At 52.4% G+C, this 18,741-nt stretch overlaps 1 protein-coding gene across 1 annotated transcript; it reads left to right on the forward strand.

Moving 5' to 3' along the window:
* Positions 1 to 1,121: 1,121 nt before the first annotated feature.
* LOC107500593 lies at positions 1,122 to 7,361 on the forward strand. The gene is given in 3 exon segments (XM_016125998.2): positions 1,122 to 1,220; positions 1,222 to 1,953; positions 7,011 to 7,361. Coding segments are annotated over 3 exon segments (879 nt in total). The 3' UTR covers positions 7,059 to 7,361.
* The last annotated feature ends 11,380 nt before the right edge of the window (positions 7,362 to 18,741 follow it).

An 18,741-nucleotide genomic window follows, 5' to 3' on the forward strand; every position in this document is an offset into this window, starting at 1 on the left:
TCAGCCCTTCGTAAAAGGTACAGACAGCAGAGACAAGGCTGCAGAGCAAAGGCCCCCGGCGCCGAGGGGCAGGGACCCTGCAGTGGGCTTCTTTATGAACCTCGAGGGCAGTGGGGTCAGGATTTGAACCCAGCGCCACCCGACCCCAGAATCAGGGCTCTTTTTATTCTCACATTCGGTGCCTGGAATTCTTCTGGACAAGCAGATTTTCATAGCAATACATAGCCCTTGTGTTGGAAGGGAATTAGGCAGTTCCCTAGTCCAGCAAACAGTAGGCAAGCCATATGAAAGACCATTTTTGTAGGTCAAAACAGTCAAATATTGGCAATTTCACAGGTTTACGAGATCTGTGGTTGGTCGAACAACTCGACTCGATTCTACCCTCACTGGCCAACATTCAGTTCCTATTTCTCTGTGGTTCACGAAGATTTCAGGAGGGGCCCTTGAAGGCCCACCAAATTCTAAAATAGTCAACATGCAGGACACTGTCCCAGGACACCCGCAGTACCCTCCTGACCAGAGGGACACGTCACACTCGGCTGCTGTCGGTTCACTTCCAAACGCATGGACTGAACACCGGCCCTCTGCTCAGCCCCGTAAACAAACCAAGAGGCAAATGAGCAAAGCAATCACCAACGAACCAGCTGTTTTTGTGATCTGCACTTTCTTTTCTGCCTTTTAATGTGTCCTAGAATTCATTCCAGGGCTGAACTCAATCAAAACTACAGCCAGTCCATCTCGGACTGCGAAACCGATCCTTTTGCTTTCTTATCAGGAGACTCATCGGCCATCGCTCCTGCTCTCCCCAGTCTTTAAAAACCATCCCACCCACATTTTTTTCCCTGATGGCCACCGCCCTCGGGCTTTTGGGTTTCTACATTGGCTGGGGTCCCCCAGAATGAACCCTCCAGTCCCACCCCAGCCTTTCTCATCCCTGAGAAGCCTTTATTACAGAAGGAAGAAACAGAGGATGCAGACAGCCATTGACTGGTCACCTGTCTGGTGTTGGACACCGAGCTGGCCCTGGATGTGTCATTTCCATGAATCCACATGACCCTGGGAGGGCCATGGGGGACTGTTGACCTGGGCCTGTCGGGCTCCAAGCCCGTCCTCATCCTTACATGGAGGCCCGAGGTGGTCGTTCTGCAAATGCACTTTGGTTCCTGCAGTGTGAGAGGAAGCTTCCCTTCCTGGCTGTATCTGGCTTTTCTAAGCCAGGCCCCCCTCCCTCCTGGCTACCCCACCTGGAAGCAGGTGGGGGATGCACGGGTTAGCAGCCAAGAGCAGCCTGTTCTCAACGAGGCCTGGTTTAAAAAGTCAGACAGCTCCCTAAGTGCCCTTCCTGCCTTCCTTCCCGTGCCGGGACCAGAGCATCTAAAATTAACCTGCCAGAAACAGATCCGTTTGGACCAGAGGTGGCAAGCAATGCTCCAGGCCTTCAGGAGCCTCAGCTCAGCCTTGCTCACCCGTGAAGAACCAAAAACAGCTAATTATAGGCAGCTCGGAGGAAGGGCAGAGGACGAGAAGAGGTGGCAGTCCAGAGGGAGTTCCTGTCCTCCACTTCCTGCCCCTTCCTGCTTTTCCCCCCACACTTCCTGTTGTTCTGCGTCTCCTTTACCAGATCGCTTGAGCCTTGCCGGCTTCCAGTCGACTCAGCAGAACGGGAAGTCAGTGTCCAACAGCCACGTACCTAGCAACTGCCTCCGCCACAGCCCCCTCCCACCTCCTCTTCCTGGGGGCCTGCCCACCCCGGGCAGCCGGCATCCCAACGCTCCTGCTGCAGCAACCTGCCCCAGACAGAAAGAGACCAGGCCAGGTGGACATAAGGCTGGAGAGGTCAGTGGGGAATTAACTGACCACAGGGACACTGCACGTAAGCCGAGGATGACGGGCCAAACCGACAGGTCAGCGTTTGGATACGTGCACATGCGTGCTTTCAAAAGGCTGTTCCGGGTACGTGACAGAGGCAACATGAGGGGTGTGGAGAAGCGGCGGCCAGCGGAGGCTGAGTGGGGGCGTAACAGGGCCATGCTGGCTCCCTCACTCCAGGCAGACCTGGCGTCAGTCAGAGGAGGAGACCCCACAGCCTGTGGGGCCTTCCCGAGTCCCTGGGCAGGTAGCAGCGCGGCCTGGAGTGGAGGTCCTAGGGCAGGCAGCTCTCAACCTGTGCACATGGGACGCACCACGCCCAGGGCCATGCAGTCAGCTCTGCGGGGTCCCGAGTTCTGGGAGAGCGATGATGTTGATGGAGAGCGTGCAGGAGAAGAGGACAGGAGTGCTGGGGAGTTGGAGTATAGGGGACCTCGCACCTAAAACGCAGAAGGGGTACACAGAGCCTGGGCAGGCGCTGGGACCTTCGCGGCCTCTTCCCTGGATGTGGAAGCTCTCTCCGCTGCCCGGCCTGCCTTCGCCTGGCCACAGCGCTGGCCTCATGAGCCTGTGGCCCGAGACATCACATCATGCCCCACACTGCTCACGAGGCCCACGCTCTTGATTCGGGGTTCCCTGTTGCCCTCTTGAAATTCTTAACAACTTCGTCTTTGAGATGCTGGAGCAGAGGAGCTGCACACGGTATGCATGTCTGCCACCGTTTCATGCGCCTCACGCTTTGCACGCTCATTGCACGGCTTCCAGAACACTCACCTTGCAGCTGGGCCAGGCTCAGAAGGATTCCACACTTGGTTTAATAATCTGCTGTCACCATCTTAAAATTCTTAATAATCGTATCTTTGAGCTTGTGATCTGTAAACGAAGTCCCGCGGGGCAATGAAACATGCCCGTGAGCGGGAACGTGAGAAGTGTTGGTCTGCCGTTCCCGACGCTCTGGAAGCGCGGGGTTCCGGTGAACCCACGTGTGTGTGTGAGCTCAGCAAGACTCAAAGGAAGCACAAGGTGAGCACGTTACGCCTGCAGGTGAGCGAGCAAAGGCGCTGACAACTCCAAGAGGCTACGCTTTCCTTTCCAACCAGAACTGGCTTCACGCACGCATACCCACGAATGGCATTCTGAGAAGCAGGAAGGACCTGGGACCCCTGTACTTCCTTCTTAGTCACAGCACGTCCCTGTATCGGCCAGCCACTTGTGCTGAAAATGATGACATAGACGAAAAGGGAAAGTCGGGGCCACCCGCAGCTCCTTTCTTTTCAGTCCTTCCTTACTCAGCAGGAAGACAGAGAGTGTGGGTAGAAGCTGATTTTATCAAGAAGCAAAGTAAAAGTAGTTGAGCATTTCCACTTTTCTGGAAAGAATGATATTCGTGTCCGCGCAAGAGCTGCGAAACTTTACCTGTGTCATTTCGGTGATTCTGCGTGAATCGAATGCTCTTCATTCCCATTTAAAACTGGCCTTACTCAATACAAAGATAAATGATAAAAGGCACGCTAATAATTTAAACTTTTCATTTTTCTTTACTTAGAACATTACTAAATAACAAACAAAAGAACACCATGGTAAGTCAAGAGAAAGGCTGTGGAGGACAGGAAAAGCTGGGGAATTTCCGGTCAGGATGGTGGCGCAGGTAAACAACGTGCTCACCTCTCTCACGACCGCACCAAAGTTACAACCAAGCTACAGAACAAGCATCGTGGACAATCGCCTGATGTCTAGCTGAACAGAAGTCCTACGACTAAGGACATACGGGAAAAAAGCCATTTTGAGACTGGTAGTCAGGACAGAGACTCGAAACAAGCTGGTCCCACACCCACGTGTGGCAGTTAAAAATCAGGAGGGCTATCTCAGCTGCAGAGGTCCTCCCGGAGGAGCGAGGGGTCACAGCACCAGGGAGAGAAGCCCTCGCCACCTCCACGGTGAAAACCAGCGGAGATCGTGGCTGAGAGAGACAGAGGGAGGCTGGGTCCCGGCGTTCCTCTTTAAGGGCAGCGCACGGACTTACCGCTGACGGACTCGCTTGCTCTGGGCTCCGGTGCTGGGCCAGCAGCTCAGAGACGCCAGGAACATACGGAGAGAAAACAAATTGTCTGGCTTCAGGGCGAGGGCTGGAGGAGCAGCTTTGTCCCAGACGGGAGTGCTGGCGGAGGCCGCTGTCCCTCCCACAACCAGTGCGCAGATGCAGGCGGCCGCCATGCTGAGTCTCCATCCACCTGGCTGACCCCATTCGCCCTGCCCAGGTGATTCCCCGAGACCCCACCCCCTTTCAAGATTACCCAGCAAAGCTATCACTGAGAATCAAAGCAGAGATAAAGACAAGAAAAAGCTAAAGGAGGTCATCAACGCCAAACCACTGTTAAAGGAATGTTAAAGGGGCTTCTTTAAAAAGAAGAAGAAAATATCAAAAGCATAAATAATAAAATGGCAATAACTACATATCTATCAACAAATACTTTAAATGTAAATAGACTCAATCCTCCAATAAAAAGGTAATGGATGAATGGATAAGAAAGTAAGATCCTTACATAGGCTGCCTACAAGAGACTCATTTCAGATCGAAAGACTGTTACCCAGCCATAAAAATAAAAAAAAATCTTGCCATCTGCAACAACGTGGATGGACCTAGAAGGTATTATGCTGGGTGGAGTGGTCACTTGGAGGAGCACTGCTCATCTTGTATCACACTGTGACAAGAGCGAGAAGTAAAACCTTACAGTGTTTAGCCACTGAGATGTGGGGTATGTTTGTTACAGCCGCTAGCATTATTTATCCTAACTAATACAGAATGCTAGCGTATCTTTTAGTAGGAATGCATTCAAATGCAAGTAATTGAAAAGCCAACCAAAATGGCCTAAAGAAACCTAAGGTTGTTTTTCTTCATAACAAGAAGTCTTGGAATAGGCAATCCCAGAGCGGGTCAGCTGCTCAAGGTCACGGTTTCTCTGTCTCTTTCGTCTTTGGTGTGTTGGCTCTGTCCTCACGCTTGCCAGCTCATAGTTACAGGACGGCTGCTGTGCCTGGCAGGGAAAAGATAGCGACGGGCTACAGACCCATGACAGTCAACTCTGTCCCACCTAGCCAATTTTTACTTTAATTTCATTGACCTAAACTGCATCACATACACACCCCAGACCAGTGACTAGCCACTGGGCACGGTACTATTATGCCTGTTTTAGTCCAATCGTAACTCATCTCCTGGGGCTGGAGTTGGGGCTCACCCTCCTGAGATTAGAGAATCCACCTGGCTGCCCGAACGAGCCGTGTCTCTGTTGGTGGGAAGGAGACAGGTGTGGAATAGATGTTGCATGGTCCGCAGGGGCCTTGCGCCGTGGCCGGCTCCTTCGTACCCTTCCTTCCTTCCATCACATCCTCTTCTCCAGAAAGGGTTGCAGTTATGAGAGACCAAGAAGATACCTGTCTGGACCCTTTGGCCTTTAAATCCCCGGGCCTGGGCCTCGGCTCAGCTAACCCTGGAACGCCATTTTCACGTTTTGCCCACGTGACTGGCTCACACAGAGTAAAGTGAAATGAGGTGAATAGTAAACCAGATAGCTGTCTAATAATCCACATGGAGGGATAGAGCTTTCCCGGGACCTGATACTCTGGGGCGGCTCCTTTCTTTTCTACGATACCTCTGATTACCCTGAGCTGGTCATCGGAAATTAGCAGAGCTACTTAACAATTAGGCTGCCCAATGCTTGCGAAGATGCAGGGAAATGGCTTGATCACAGGCTGCCCGCGGGAGGGTGAACTGTGGTTGTACATCTGAAAGCAATCTGACAGTGAGTATTATGAGCCTTAAATATATTCAAACCCTTTGATCTCGTAATTCCACTTCTGGGAATCTCTCCTAAGGAAATAATTTGAAAAAGCTTTTTGTGCCAAGATTACTTGCAGGATTACTTATAATAGTAAAAACCTAGAAATAACCAAAATAGCCAGCCATCGGAGAACAGCCATTGGAATATATATACTATACTCTATGAAGTGGAGGAGCAAGAGATGATGAAAGATGGATGATGGATGGATGATGGATGGATGATGGATGGATGATGGATGGATGATGGATAGATGATGGATAGATGATGGATGGATGATGGATGGATGGATGGCTGGGTAGGACAGATGAACTATAGATGGATATATATCAGAGAGATATAGACGATAGATGATGATGACAATGATGATGATGATGTTGATAGATAGATAGATAGATAGATAATAGACAGACAGATTTCACTCAATGAACCATCTATATTCATTAAAAATGATGACTGCAAAGGGTTTATAATGGGAAAATGCCTTTGGATAAAAGACATGCGTTAAAATAATGCATACAATGTGATTATTAGTATTTGAAAAAGGCTGAAACGAAATACTCCAGAATGTAATCTTCAGTGGTGAAAGTATGGATGATTTTTGATCCTTCTTTTTACTGCATGCATTTTTTTTTGTTTGTTTTATAAGCATGCACTGTTTTCTAATAAAAAAATTATTTTTTAAGAAAAATATGAGGGTTGCTAGGTGAGCGTGGAAATTGGATGAGGTTAAGGGACAGTTTGTTCAGCTGGGGCCACATTTGGAGAAGTTCCCCTGCCCCACTCTGGGCGTACCTCTGATGACCTCCATACCTCTGTGGCCAGCCTCAGGTCCTTCTCTCCCCGGCCTCTCCATTGGGAGCCAGCTTCTCTCTCTCCAGCCCTGGCAGAGGCCCCCACACTAGCTCTCCAGGCTTCAACTGGGACAAATTATGACTCTCCACAGGTACCTTCAGTTCGGGTCACCTTGACACAGTTGGCCATGCATCAGGCCCCAAACTACCCCCCTGGGTGGTCCTTCTGCAGACAGAGTGTCGCCCTTCTCTGTTGACTTTTGCTCACTGTTTTCAAAGGTGGTGGCCTTTGGCCACGCTTGTTCCCAAATGCTGGGACAATTTCTTGAAGCCCTCTACATACCAAGTAGGAAAAAAAGAATCTCAGACTTCTTTGATTTTCATTTAAGTTAGATTGCTTAGATTCGTTCATATTTTTGTTGCTTGCTGTTACTCAGTTTTCTGCTCTGTAATATCCCAATGTGTAAATATACCACAATTTATTTATCTATTTCTCTATTTCTGTTGACAGACTTTGGGCTGTTTCAACGTTTTGTTACCAGGAATGGTGTTGTTTTGAATGTTCTCATATGGATCTAAGAGAAGAATCACCGATTTGTAAGATCTGGGAAGGAGCAACTCTACGAGACAATACCAAACTTCCAAAATAACAATATAATTTTGAGAAGAAAAGATTCCAAAACGATTCCACAAACTCTTTGTACTACCTTCTCAATTTTCCTGTCAATCTGAAACCTCTATAAAAAAATTAAAGTCTTTTTAAAAAATTATACAGCATCATACACTTTTTAAAGTTAAAAATGACTAAAATTAAAAATATTTTGGAGGCTACATTTAGATGTGATAAAATGAAAAGCGAGGGAAAGATAAACACAAGATTTATGGGCGTCTGTTCCCTTGGGCAGGGGAGGCGGGTCCTGGATGCAGGAAGACAGCGCGGCACACGGCTGTCGGGGATCCAGCTTTCTTGCTGGATGATGATTAACGGGTGTTTATTAAATTAAAATAAAGGACGGAAGAGAGGGAGGAAGGGAGAGAGGGAGGGAGGCGAGAGGAAGAGGGCAATGCGTGGAGGATGCTGAGGGCGTCGTAAACAAGGCCTGAGCTGAGCCCCGTTCTGCACACCGGCGGCGCTTTATGCAAAGGGGAGAAGGGGCCCGAAGGGCATCGCACTGGCTTAGGGGAAAAGAGGAACGGCTTTGTCACACGGGCAGCTTGGCGTGTGCTGGAAGGCCAGAGACCCAGATGCCGGCCCCCCTGGCGCGCGCGCACGGCGTCACGCGGGGTGAGTGTCTGCTCTCTGAGCCTCGGGCAGGGACACAGTTCTGCCCTCACACTGCCTGAGGCCCCGGCTCTGCCTCTGGTGACTCGAGTGCCCTCTCAGCGTCCTCATCTGTACAATGGGAAGAAAGAAATAAGACAGTACATGTAAATACAGAGACAGTCACACAGAGTAAGCGCTCGATACATGTCTGTACCTCCCCACCCCCCACCCTGCTGTGTGCGTGTGTGTGTGCGTGTGTGTCGTGTGTTGGTGCCTGCGCAGGACACCCCGTCCTCCAGGATAAGGGGCAGCCTGCCCTGGCTAGCTGACTTGAGCCTGGAGCCCTGGCCCTGAGGCCCTGTGGGGTCTGAGGCCCCAACGCCTCCCCAGTCCACGTCTCCACCCACGCCTCCCTCATTCTTCTCAGCAGCAAGGCTCCTTAGGATACGACGCTCTGACGTCATCATCATCTCTCAAACCCTGACCCCTCTCTGGCCTGGACTTCCTGAGGCCCACATCACCTTTTACCTGGACCGCCATGGCACCTGTCAGCCTCCCCTCCCCCACACACACACCCCTCCGGTCCCCCACCTCCACGCCCAGGAGGCCTCTCTCTCCACTGTCCCCTCCCACCTGACTGCGACCGCCCAGGCAGGGCCCACCAGACCCTGCCACACCCCCAGGCCACACTCAGAAATCGTCCATGGAATGAACGTATGACTCACTCCCTTTAAAGGGAAACTAAGTCCGACTTCCCGCGGCACGTGTATTTTCCCCATCCTGAGCCACAGCCTTTCCTTGCCGGGGCGGAAGCAGTACAAGTGGAAAACAGCCGTCTGGTAGGTTGACACAGGTGGGCACGGAGGTCGGGAAGGAACCTGCCGTCTCCTGTTTACCTCGGACACTGAGCTCGGAGAAAAGGTGCAGCCGCCAGCTGGGGCCGGCTGGGGCTGACCCAGCAGATAGGGGGGCCTCGAGTTGGGGGTGGGGGGAAGGGACCAGGGATCCGCAGGCCCCCGACCTTCTCTGATCACAATGGGGAGGAGCTGAGGCAGGCCAGCTGTTTACCAGACACTCCCTAAAGGAGGATCATTGCGTTTCCATCTTTCTAAGCGAAGACGGAAACAAGGCCTCTGTGAGGCCCGCTGCCTTCCTGGGTGAGGGGCGCAGGGGCGCTCTTCCTGTGGGCAGACGGCCATTTTACAGGTGGGGAAACAGAGGGGAAGGGACTGGCCCAAGGATGCCCAGCAAGTCGGCGCCCCTGATGGCTTCCTCGGCCATACTGCGGCTGGAGCGGCTCCTGTCACAGCGGAGGCCGGAGCCCAGGACCTTCTGCCTCCCTCCGGTGGGCGGGGGCCTCGCTGCGCACGTGGCTGACCAGCTCCAATGATCACGGTGAGAGGCACGAGGAGGAGCGACCGCGACATGCATGCTGCCCCTCGCGGCCCCCGCGGCCCCCGCATTTCATATCAATCTGGTAGGATGGGTCATGGGAACGCCCCAGATGGCACCCTGTGGGAAATGACCCAGGGGGTCCAAAGGCCTCCGGTGTCCTCAGCGACGTGAAGGAGGGAAACAAAAGCCCGCGGTGGGGGGGAGGGTTGCAGGGGGGGTGCGGGGGGGGGCAGGGCCGGCACACGCGTGCAGAGCGTGTTCAGACACGCTGTGCCACGCGATCCTCCCTCGTGGTGGGCTCCCAGCCCGTGTTAGAGATGCAGAAACCGCGGTCCGCAGAGGTGAGCCGGAGGTGAGAGTCAGCGCCAAGGCTAGATTCAGCGCTTGAAAACCCCACGGAAGCGTTTTCCGCTTTGCCACTGCGCGCAGTGCCGGCTGGCTTCCTCAGGGACCCCTTTCTCCAGCAAAGTGTCTCCTCTAATTTAATAGTTCAGTGCGAAAACACACAGAGGCTCGCACAGCCCAGCTAGAGAGAAAATTGGTATTCTGAGACGCTCCCCTCGGAATCCTCAGGCAGAGCAGACCCAGCCTCACTTCGTCGAGATCTGACTAGGTATCTCTTCCAGCTGCCACCACCACGGAGGGCTCCGGGCCGCCGGCCTGCCCCGCCCCCGCCACCAGCAGCACCAGCATCCCCTGGCCCAGCGTGTGTGTACAGGCCGCCCGTGAACTCTCGGAAGATTCGAACCCAGACCCGGAGAGAGAGGGACAGTTCCTGGTACATGGTGGATGAAAAAGTGTTATTGATGATAAAAATGCCAGACAGTCGGGGGAAAAGGCACTCTCTGTCTCCACGTGAGCTGGGTGCCAAGAATTTCAAAGGAGTGATTCCGAGCACAGCAAACATCGAAGATGAATTTTAAGTTAATCCTTAAAATAGCACTTGAGCACCCCCAGGGAACAAGGAGTTCTTGGTAAACTCAGAGACTGTGGAAACTTGAAGAAACCTGAACGATCATTTATCCCCAACCCTGATAATCCGAATTGTCCCTGTTGCCACCCTCGACAAGGCGCCACCTGCAGAACAGAGCACGCCCCGCCTCCCGTGACGACTGATGCCACCATGCCTTAATGCCCGCGGCCGGCAGAACGAGCAGGCATCGCGTCCACACAGCATACGCCGGCCCCGCCCCTGTGCACGCAGCTCCCTCCCCTTCCCTTCTTCGGTGTGAGCAGTGTCTGGCCTTCTCCTTGACGCTCTCACAGATGTTGTCCTTTACATTTATCGTTGGATGGCGGTCACCCTCACTAGTTGGCGGGCTCCATAGGGGCGGACTTCGGTAGGATCTGCCACCTACATCTGAGAGCCACGCCCTGGAATTGTCCTCCTTAAAGAGATTTCAGCCTGTCCAGACATCTCACAGCCACGTACCCACAAGCCCATACAGTCTGCTCAGACTCTCACCTCCTAGATTCTAGAAGTCATATATCTGTTAATCCAGCCTGTGTTTATATGGAGGCAGCTCTACGTGGCTGCCTTAATCCTGTGTTCCCTCCCGCCCATGAGCCGAACTGTCCACGTATGAAGCTACCGAGTCTCTCGCAGACGGCTGAGCAGAGCACGGTACTTGCTGGAAGACAGGCACAGAAGATGCCAAGTGTTGGTACAGGGCAAGGGGTTGAAGCACAAGCTTTGGAGCTGGGTTCAGATCTACCTGGGGGGTCAAGAGACAGATTACTTCCCCTCTCTTTCTGTTGAGAAAAGAATCGTATACAAAGTAGCCAGCCCCCAAATTCCTAATCCGCAGAAACCCAGTTAGTCAATGTGTATCATTTTAAACCATGAAATTTTTGGATAATTTGTTATACAGTAACAGATAACCAATGCAACCCTGCATAGCAACTATTATTTGAGGGCCCTGCCCTTTTTTTTTTTTTTTTTGAGAAGCAGGAGCCTCTGATCCATAGCTCCACAGCCAATGTAGGAAACTCCCAGATGAGACTATGAAAGCTGGCTAAAGACAACACGGGGTCGGGGTGGAGTGGAGGGTCATGGGGAGAGAGGTAAAGCTGAGTCATGGCTTTTTAAATGCTCTTGCACAGGAAGGAAAGCAAAGGCATTGAGTGAACCGAGACTGTTCCAGAAGATAAGCAGAGAAATGCTTTGAGCGCGTACCATCTATTATAACCTACTGACAGCAGGTGCGGAGAGCAGGGCGATATTTAAAAAACAATAATTTCCCAGAATTATCATTGTGTTAACAAAACCCAGCTGACTGTCCAGGGCACAGTTCCAATGGAGGAAGGAAACATCCTGTAGGATGTTATGATTTTACCCCCCCCCCAAAAAAAAAACAACTCAGGAAAAGAAAAAGTGCTAATGTGAGTTCTGGGTCCTGCAAGTGAGTGTGTGGCCTGGGGAGGCAGAAAACTTAGAGACATGTGTCTCTAAGCCTTGGTTTCTTCCGCTGCAGGAGAGGAGAGTGGGCATCAGTGCTGCCTAAACATCGCTTGACTGTGAAGTTTAAATTAGATGAGGCCTATAGAACAGTGCTTTGCAAACTGTAGAGTGCTTTGCAAACTGTAGAGTGCTTTGCAAATTGTAAAGTATCTACAAATAAATAAGGCCTTTTTTTTTTTTCAGAAGAAATGTATCTCTACCCATTCTTAAGGCACCAACCGACTCAGAGACAACAATAAAGACGGAAACAAAATACAACGCACCAGTAACAGGGCAAAAAACGGCAACTTCAGGCCCTTACCAGAATCCAAGGACTCACGTTCAGTCCCCGGCCTCAGCGTGTACCAGCTGTGGGATCTTGGATGAGTCACTTGCTTCATTCGTAAGACAAGGAAGTGGAACTGGAAAATCTCCAAGGTCCCTTCTAAGCCAAGAGCTTTGTAAACCTGTACCCTGTGCTTTCTGGATAAGCTGCTAGGGAAAAACGCATCAGGGAATAAATAGCTCCTGTGAACTCGCCGTCCGCTACCTACAACTGCTTTACCGTTGTGCCTTGCTTATTTTCTCCGCTCCTTCTACCCCATCTCTACTGTCGTAATATTGTCTATCACGGACCTAGAGGATCAAAGCAATATAATGACTCAAGTTAACAGACAGAGGCTGAATGTCGAGCCTCACAAGCAGAGAATGTACCTTCTTCTCCAGTGACTGACGGAACACTTGCAAAAACTTATTACATACTCACTTGTCCAAAAGAGGTGACTTCTCTAAATTACAAAAAGCAGAAATTTCATACAAACCATCTTCCAAGCCACAGAAGCCAACAAAGGGTAGACTAGAATGCCAAAAGTCTGAAAACCAAAAAGATGACAGATGATTATAGATATAGATAGATAGACAGATAGACAGACAGACAGACAGACAGGTATAGAGATGACAGCACATTTGAAAACTAAAATCTTCCTATTGAGTTCAGAAAATAAACAAAACAGAAAATTAGACTATAACTTGTAAAATATCACACATCATCAAAGCAGTTTTTAAAGGTAAATTTAGGTAAATTTATAATATAAAGATGCTGTTATTATTAAAATAAAACAACACGGTGTCCATTTCTGGGACGACAGCACAAGTCAGTCCATGGGCCACTCCCCAGTGAAACAAGGGAAGCTGGCAAAAACTATTTTTTAAAAAATAAAAAAACCATTTATGTTCTCTGAGAACAGTCCTAAAAGCATATGACAAATAAAAAAAACATTTATCTAATAAAATCTACCAAAACTCAGTAAGGAAAGCAAGAGTCTGTGACATTTCAGCCACAATCTGCTGTCTCTCCCCAGCCCCAGCTCAGCTCGACAGAAGCTTCACCCCGGGTGAGTGTGGCTAGGAACTCAGAGCTCCCTCTCACCTTATTTCCCAATCAAGTCTCACCACATCTCACCAAGAGGGACAGGCCACAGCGGTTCTCACCCTTCCACCTCCCAGCTGATGAGTATGGCCAAGATCTTAGGGTTACCTTCCTCCCAGCCACTATCCCATAGGAGGGAGGCTCTACCCCAGGCCAGGCAGGCCAAGAAGACTGGGGCCCCCACCACCCTCGCCCTGGGTTGCTCACGGGGCAGGCCTAGAAGACCAGAGGCACCCAGAATTACAGCTGGAGAGCTGGCCCAGGGGAGAGGCAGTCCAGGGAAAAGATCTCTGAAGCTCTCCCTAAAGGAACCAACTCCATTTAAAACAGATTGTGAGGACGGTGAAGCCTAAGGTCACCCTGACGTCAAAGCTCCTTCTAATTAAGAGCAGCCAGCTAGCTCAGGGGAGCGACTGCCAAGGAGAGCCTGCCAGGTCAGAGCAGACATCAAAGGCTGGCCTCAAAGTCTGCTCCTGCCTGAATTCAATTGGATCCGACCACTGAGTGCTTCACACCCCAGGGCATTTTTTAAAACAATAGAGCATCAGCAGGTGATTAGTGGAGGCTAGGGTGCTGGTGAGTCACCAAATGAAGCAGACAGCTTAACAGAGAGATCTGGAAAAGACCCAGGCGGAGAGCCCTTCTGAGACCACTGTCATCCGGGGCCGACTGGGCTTCCTGCCTGAGACTGTGCCCTCTGAGGACAGCGAGTGTTCTGAAACCTGAAAGGTGGAAATACAACTCAGTGAATATACTCAAAACTGGTGAATTGCACACTCTAAATGAAAGAGTTGTGTGCTACGCTATCTCAACAAAATTGTTAGTAAAAAAAAGAATATGGACAATACATGACCCACATATTTATGTCAATATTGTTTCAAAGAATCCAGCCTTAAGAAAGGAAATAATGACGATGAAAACAACACCAAGTGACTCGGACAAGAGGAAAGACAACAAAATTTGTCAATTAGTTTTTGGACATCTTGCTAGTTCTGTTTCTCTTTAGAACAGTCCGGATTTCTACAAAATGCTCCCTGGAAAACTCTCATTTCAGAAGACCTTCTCTTATTTCAGAGATGAGAAGCTCAAAGGCTTGGCCTCCGAATGGAAAAAGAGTTTCCACCAGGTACCCCCAGGAGGTCACTGCCCCCCGGGACCCCCCACCACATTGGCTTCCTCTGAGTGACTCTCGTCAAGCGCCCCGAGGCCAGGGCTGCCGCCTCCCGGGTTTCACAGTTCCACCGGGTGTGGGACCCATGCAGGTCCCAGGACAGCCACTGAGAAAGCAACACTCAGCTCCAAAATTTGCTACACAGACAGACTCCTAGTCCTGGGAAAGAACCTTAGTTTCCCAAAGGTCATGTGACCAGGCCACGGCCCATCACTGTGCAGTCAGAGAAACATGGAAGCTGCCTCGAAGCAATCCGCTCACGGAGAAACCTGGGGTCTGATAGGCTCTGCCACTGACTAGCCAGGTGACCCAGGCAGGTCAGCCACTTGGTCTCTTTGAGCCTCAGTCTCCTCATCTGTGGAATGGGCATACTCGTGTAAGGAATAAGTAACATGTTGTTTGTGGGAGTGCTTGGCACTTCCTTCCTTTCTTCATCGAGTGTCATGGGCCAGGGGCTCACACTGATCACCTGTCCACACCTCCAGCCACCTTTGCTCCACACTGACCCGCTCCCACACTTTAGAGGCAGCCTGGGCTCAGGGGAACCCCGGGGTCTCCAGTTAAAGATGCTTCGTCTGACTTAAAACAAACTTAAATGAAACCGAAGGTGAACAGCGAAAGTATCAGGCACATGCAGGGTGAGGGACAGGGACCATGGGGACCCTTCCTCTCTGGATAACGGAGCCCCACACTCTGCAGCCACGGCTGGGCCAGTGATGGCTGCCGGGAGCAGGACCGGCCTTGGCAAAACCTGACGTCCACTGGTGTCTGTAAATCCAGCATCTGGGAACCTTCTCTGTGAGCCAAAGCCCCTGGCCACTTCTCTTCCTCAGCATTAATTCCAACACAAAATATTTGGAAATAAGATCATTAGGGAATAGGGTTGGGGAAATAATCCAATGTCCCCCCTACGGCACAGGAATGGCCCCATCGTCACTCCGCACATGGAAGGGTTTCCTTCAGCACGGCACTAGCGCAGGGTCTGGTAAGCCCTACAGAGCAGAGGCCTTTGGAGACCCCGCCCAGAAGGGGTGCCCTGGCGAAGCCCCCAGGGCCTGGGGAGAACACGGGGAGCGGGGAGGAAGTGGGACTCGAGGTACAGTCATAGAAAGAGCAGGGGAACCTGCAAGAGGCCACATCTCCCACAAAAGGCAGGCGGACACCGTGGCCTCTGACCAGGCCACTGCACGAGGTCGAACCCAGGGCGGTCTGCTTCCCATGTGCAGTGTGTCTGTCCAATTTCTCTCCCCAGGTATAAAAAGCCAAGTTATTAGGCCCACACCAGGGCCTGGCACCACCAGGGCCAGGGTCAGAGTGGGGGCACGAGGCCTCAGCAGGATGCTCGCTCTCCGACTTCCTGACGCTTCTGAGGCTGTGTGCTGGGGCCTGGTCGCTGGGGGCCCGTCCCTCCTCTGACCCTCCATGGGTGGAAGTCCCGGACTTTAGTAGCTGTGAATGCGACCTTACATGGGAATAGGGTCATCACAGATATAGCCAATGATGCTAAGCTGATGAGAACATGAGCCTTGAGCCAATGTGATGGGTGTCCTTATGAGAAGAGATGAGATACAAGACACACTGGAAGAATGCCCTGTGACGGCGGAGACAGAAGTCACCTTCTACTTCCTTGCCGCCACCAGGAGAAGCAAGGAAGGCTTCCACCCAGAGTCTCGAGGGAGCAGGGCCCTGATGACACCTTGATTTGAGACTCCTAGTCCCCAGGACTGTGAGAGAAGGAATGGGTTTCTGCTGTTTTGAGCCACACGGTTTGCGAGGCTTTGTTGTGGCCGACACAAGCCCCAAGCTCTGAGGCCGAATCCCACTAACTCCCATCCCAGTCTCCTGGGGATTTCGGAGCTGGCAGCCACAGAGCTGGCAGGCCCCGGAATCCGTGTCGGAGAAGGAGCCCACTGTGTGTGGCAGTGTGCAGGACAAGAGACGGTGGGCCCGCGGGAGAAAGACAAGGGGGTGCTATCTCCTGGCACAGCCCCATGGGGGAGGGGCCCAGGGAAAGCGGGACCAGGGGAGCAGAGGAAGTCACAGATCCTGTCCCACTGTGGACTCCGAAATAGCTGGGACCAGAATAGAATCAAGTCTCCTCTCTGCTTTTTTGAAAGCCTTAGAGTTCCTGCCAACAGAGGAAAAAAAAAAAAAAAAGGAGAAGAAAGCCCTAAACACATCTATTTCTTACCTCAACGTAGATTTGATCACCTCAGTGCCCTGCCGTACCCAAAACTGAAAATGTCACTCCCCACCCCTCGCCCGGCGCCAGCCAAGCTCACACCGGGCTCGGCAGGACTTTCCCATTAGGCTCCCGCCATGAAGCTCAGAGTCAGGAGACTCAACGCTTTTTCTGCTTTTCCAGGAGCAGGGAAGAAAAAACCACTTGGAAGTAAAAAGCAGAGGGAGAATCAGAAAGTGCCTCAGCCCCAGGCATCTTTTTTTTTTTTTTAACCACTAACTGGGCAATGAATAATTTATGGCCAAGAATGTTTATGGGAGGTATAAAACTGTTGACAAGTCAAGAAAAACCTCTTAGCATCCTAACGGAGCCATCCATCTTTACGAAACGGGTTTCAGATGCGTCGTCGGTGAAGATGCCGGGAGAGCTTGTTTTCTTTCTCTTCCCCCCCCCCCTTTTTAGATCTATATGGAAATTGGTGGGTGCTGAAATATGTTTCACTTCAGCACAACTTGGGCTAGATAACATCCCAGGCAAGAACGAAACCATCGCTTCCTACGCAAGAAGGTCGCAGCGGCGCACGGCAGACCCTCGGCACGAGCGGGGGTGGGGGGGCACCGCGTTCCAGGCGGGACGTCCTGGCACCTGCCGTCCTGCAAAGCTCTGCCCAATAGTCCTCAGGACGGTGCCGTGAGGACTTCGCGACAACGGTGGCTGTGGCTGGGATGAAGGAGATGACGGTGCAAATCCCAAGAGCCTCGGGGTCCAGTTCGCATGGATCGCGAGCTGTGCTCCAGCGCCACGCCCCTTCCCCAGGCTTCTCCCTCCCCTCTCCTGTCGCCTCTCTGGCTGGAACTGACCGGGCGGCTGGGCCACTCTGTGGCTTCCCTCTCTGCTCCACGAGGGCTGCTTGGGAACTGGAGCTCGGGGAGGTCTTGTAACTTCGTTAAAGGTCACACGAGTACGAGGTGACAGAACCGGGTTCTGAACGTGCATCTCGCCCACGTGCTCATCCACCTCCTACGGTCCTGTGGAGGCTGGCGTGGGTTTCCGGAAGGCAGCAGGTGATAGGATGTGCCTTCAGAGTCTCACCCCCTCAACGGCCCCCGCCTGTCCCAGAGTGTTGGACTGAGAGCCAAGTTAGACCTCAGCCAAGCACCTGCCCCGGCGCCGGGCCAGGCCACTCGCCACAACCGCGTTAGTTCTCTGGGGCTGCCTAACGAGGGACCCCCATATTGGCAGGTCTCCAACAATGAACACTTACCCTCACAGCGTCCCAGGCCGGGAGTCTGGGGACAGCTTATCTGAGTCCTCTGACTCAGGGCCTCTCACGGGCCGGAACGGAGGCGCCCGCTGGGGCTGCTGTCGTTTCGAGCTTCGACCCTCAGCTCACCCGCCCGGCTGCTGGCGAGATTCAGCTCCTCACAAGCTGTCAGACTCATGGCCTCGGCTCCTCACTGCCTGTTGGCTGGAGATGTCCCTCAGTTCTTGGCTACGTGGGCCCCTCCATATGGCAGCTCGCAACATGGCAGCTGGCTTTTCTCAGAGCCAGCAAGAGAGTTAAGAAAGGCAAGCATGAGAGAAGCCAGAGTCTTTGTAATGTAATCTCAAAGTGACACCCAGCAGGTGGACCTTATTCTTGAATTAGGAGCAAGTCCCCGCATCTACTCCACACTGCAGGGAGGGCTCTACAGGACCAGGGGCCTGGGGTCGTTGACAGCCGTCCTTGGAGCCGTCATCTAGCTTTGTGTAACAAATCGCCCTGAAGCTCAGTGGCTTAAAACAGCAATAATCACTTCTTGCCTCGCATGGTTTCTGCGGTCAAGAATTCAAGAGCCGCTTGGCTGGGCAGTTCGATCCTGATCTCGGGGTCTCCCTTGGAATCCCGGTCAGATGTCAACTTGGGCTACAGTCCGCTGAAGGCTTAGCTGAGCCTGGAGGGCTCACTTCCCAGGGGCCCAGTCGCACGGCTGGCAAGTTGTTCTGGCTGCTGGAGGCGGGCCGCGGTCCCTCACGTGCCCGTGGGCCTCTCCGCAGGGACGCCAGAGTGTCGTCGCCGGATGGCGGCAGGCCTGCCCAGGGTGTGCACGCCTAGCCAGCAGGGCAGGCGCTGCAGGGCGTCCCTGGCCCGGTCTCAGAAGTCACACACCCGCACTCCGGCAGCATCCCACTGGTCACGCAGTTCAGCCCCTTCTAAAGTGAAAGGGGCTCCCCAAGGTCGCGAGTACCCGCAGGCCGTTCGGGAGCTCAGTTACCACGTCACCCAAGCAAGGCCACCGCAGGACGAATCACAGTGCCAGAGCCAAAGGGGGTGCTGAACCCAAAGCCTAGGCACATGGGGCTCCCTGCAGGTCCCCTGAA

Source organism: Rousettus aegyptiacus, unplaced genomic scaffold (genome assembly GCF_014176215.1).
Source record: "Rousettus aegyptiacus isolate mRouAeg1 unplaced genomic scaffold, mRouAeg1.p scaffold_m13_p_6, whole genome shotgun sequence".
In the NCBI taxonomy this organism is placed as follows: Eukaryota; Metazoa; Chordata; class Mammalia; order Chiroptera; family Pteropodidae; genus Rousettus; species Rousettus aegyptiacus.